The sequence below is a fragment of the Rattus norvegicus genome, chromosome 14 (assembly GCF_036323735.1).
Source record: "Rattus norvegicus strain BN/NHsdMcwi chromosome 14, GRCr8, whole genome shotgun sequence".
NCBI lineage: Eukaryota > Metazoa > Chordata > Mammalia > Rodentia > Muridae > Rattus > Rattus norvegicus.
The window spans coordinates 2969657-2973197 of NC_086032.1; the positions used below are offsets into that span (position 1 = coordinate 2969657).

Consider the following 3541-nt stretch of genomic DNA (forward strand, 5'->3'; position numbering starts at 1 on the left):
GCTCATGCGCACTCCGAAGCCCTCTGCGCCTGCGCAAGAGGCGTGGTCTGTCAAGGCCAGGCGGTCGGGGAGACCGTAGCAGTAGCTCAGTAGTCCTCTGCTAAGCTAGGGAGCCCAGGGTTAAAGAAAGCGTCGGAGAGAGCTCGCCCTGCTCGCCCTGCTCGCTCGCCCTGTCCTTGGGGTCCTGTTTCCGCATCACACTGATCACAACTGGACACTTGGTTGAAAAGGCACATGGTTGAGTCGGGTTTTACTTTTCTCCACTGAAAACGAAAAGTGTAACTAACCGCTGGTTCTTGAGGATCTTAGAGACGAGCAGCTGTGTATGTTGATCATTTATCTAGCTGTGATATAGACCACAGCAGTCAAAAAGCTATCCCAATTTCGCTTCTTTTTTTTTTTTCTTTTTTAAATAACCCACTAAGTTCATATTGCATGGGTGTGTGGTGATCCACTGGATTATGCATGGGACTCTTATCACTGATCGCATCTCCAAAAAGAATGATCCTAGGATCGGTGGTTTATCCTTTGCGGGGCAAAATGGAGCTCGAGGTCATGAGTAGGTATACCAGCCCAGTGAACCCGGCTGTCTTCCCTCACCTGACTGTGGTACTTCTGGCCATCGGCACGTTCTTCATCGCCCGGTTCTTCATTTATGAGCTCACCTCTACCAAGTACACACGCGGTATTTACAAAGAGCTCCTCATCTCCTTGGTGGCCTCACTCTTCATGGGCTTTGGAATCCTCTTCCTCCTGCTCTGGGTTGGCACCTACGTATGAGTCTCCAAGGGTACCTTTTGTAAATTAATTTTTTTTTTTTACCATTGCTATGTGTCCCACCTGCTGTTTACAATAAAGGCAGATGTGTGACCAAAAAAAAAAAAAAAAAAAAAAATCCTCCTGGCCTGGCAATTACCACTGCCTCGGTAAGGGATGGGGCCAGGAAATCACCTACCCCTTCTAGGCTGGAATTTTGGCCGGTCTTGTTCAGATAACTGCACCCACTGAGAGCCATGCCATAGCCAGACCTTCACCACCCCCCAGCTCTGACATTCTTAGATGACAGCCCACTCCCACTAGAGCAGCCTAGCCCAGAACAGAGAGACTGCCCAGCTGCAGGCTGTAGGCATCTTTCTTCAATCAGTAGTTTTTGCTAGCTCCTGGAATATCAGAATTGTGATTTTCATGCTACCATCAGTTTACATGGCATACAGGTGTGTATGTGTGCATAAATGCGTACATAGTAAAAGAATTTCTAAGGAATTAGTATTATTATTGCCATGCATTAAATCAGTTAATACAGTGAAAGGACACAAATACTTATTTTTTTACTTTAGCATTGAGAGTAAAGAATTAGAGTAGTGTTTTCTCATAGCTCCCCCCCAACTCCCCACTCCCCCTACGCCCCTACCCCCAACCCCCATTGGACACTCCTGGGTCCCCTACAGTGTTTGACCCCTGCCGAAGCCCTGCTCATGCATGTAGAAGCCTTTTGTTCCTAACCAAGGAATGCCCTGGCTCTGTAGTGACACACCTGGGTGGTACACCTGGTCAAGAATCTGTTCCTGTCAGGGTTGGGGATTTAGCTCAGTGGTAGAGCACTTGCCTAGCGAGCGCAAGGCCCTGGGCTCCGTCCCCAGCTCCGGAAAAAAAAAGAACCAAAAAAAAAAAAAAATCTGTTCCTGTCTTTTGGTCTTTGGTCTTTGTTCCTGAGGGCTTAAGCCGGTTTTCCCGCTGTGCTTCCTGGAATTTTCCACCTGGTGAACTTGGGGTATATATTCGGTGAATAAAGCAAAAGATTTGGCATTCTTGTGAATGACCCGAGTATGTGTTTTTTCTTAAACCCTGCAGGCTTACACCCGGCTCTCAGTAAGGTGTCAGTGTGGGCAACAACATGCCCCTATTTTTTTTCAAGAAAGCCCCAATACACCTTTGGCGCATGAAAAGTACATTTACCTCATGATCTTCCACAAGGTGGAGATGGAGGAAATATGACAGAACTATATGTTGATTTTACTAGTCAGGGTTCTCTTAAAGGAACAGAATTGACAGAATGAATATGCCTATGTGTGTGTGTATATGTAGTATGTATGTATGTATATCTGCATGTGTGTATGTAAGTATGTGTATATATGTATGTGTATATGTATATGTGTGTGTATATGTGCATGTGTATGTATGTGTGTGTATGTATGTATGTATGTATGTATGCATGTGCCATCTCTCAGAATGGCATGCATGCTATGGTCCAGGTTGTCCAACAATGGCTGTCTCCTGCTGAAAAGGCAAAGAATCTGGTATCTTTGCTGGATGTCTCAGCAGTCCCAGTCTGCTGCTGGTGTCCCAGGGAATTCTTAGCAAGCTTCTGGTCTTCAGTTTACGTTGGATTCCCAAAGAAGTGGTTCTAACACCAGTGACAGAGTGCCTCAGCGTCAGGGTAGATGGACTTGCCAGGGAGAAGGAGGGAAGCAGGTAAAGATCAAAGCGTCCTTCTGTTATTTCCAATTGTGTGGGCTGCCAGAGCAGCTGTAGCTCAGATTCAAGGTGGATCTTCTAATCTCAGATGATCTGGATTTGGAGTGGCTCTTTCACCTCAAATAAACAAACCAAGAAAAATCCCTCACAGGAGTGCCCAGATACCTGGGTTTTAGTTAATTCCAGATGATCTCATGCTGAGAATCAAGGTTAGTCACCGTGTTCTTGTCTTTGTTAAAAGCATGGCTGGAGGGCTGAAGAAATGGCTTAGTCATTAAGAGCATTGGTTACTCTTCCAAAGAACCCAGGTTTAAATTCTAATACCCACATGGCGGTTCACAGCTGTCTGTAATTCCAGTTCCAGGTGATCTGACATCCATACTGGCAGAACACCAATGTAAATAAATGTTTAAAGTTTTGTTTTGTTTTTTTGTTTTTTGTTTTTTTGTCCCCAGCATGACTGGTCAGTGAGTCTGATGATAAGAAGGAAGGGAAGAAACTAGAAATGATGGTCATGTTGTAATTTCAGTCCTTGGGAAGATGAGGCAGGAGGATCACTACAAACTCGAAGACAACCACGGCTACATTAAAGAGACCCTATTTCAAAAACTAAAAAGATAAAAAATAAAAAGGTAAGGAAGAGCTGTCATAGGTATGAGTCAATGGTAGAGCTCTTCACTCTAAACTACAAGGCCCTGAGTTCAATCCCTAGTACCAACACTGAACACACAGACACAATCAGTCACACACACACACACACACACACACACACACACAGAGGCACACATACACACAGACACACACACTCCACACACAAGACACACATACAGACACAGTCAGTCACACACACACACACACATTCACATACATACACGTAGACACTCACAGAGACACACACAGACATAATCACATACACACACAATACACATACAGAGACACACACTCACATACACATACACAGATACACATACAGACATAATCACATACACACACAGAGACACAAACTCATACACACACACACACACACACACACACACACACACACACACTCAACACATATACAGTT

At 44.8% G+C, this 3541-nt stretch overlaps 1 protein-coding gene across 1 annotated transcript; it reads left to right on the forward strand.

Moving 5' to 3' along the window:
• The first annotated feature begins 348 nt into the window (after window positions 1–348).
• Window positions 349–1307, forward strand: Tmem258l3 (transmembrane protein 258 like 3). Its single transcript, XM_039092632.2, has one exon. The coding sequence runs from the start codon at window positions 466–468 to the stop codon at window positions 778–780; it is 315 nt and encodes a 104-aa protein (XP_038948560.1). The 5' UTR covers window positions 349–465; the 3' UTR covers window positions 781–1307.
• The last annotated feature ends 2234 nt before the right edge of the window (window positions 1308–3541 follow it).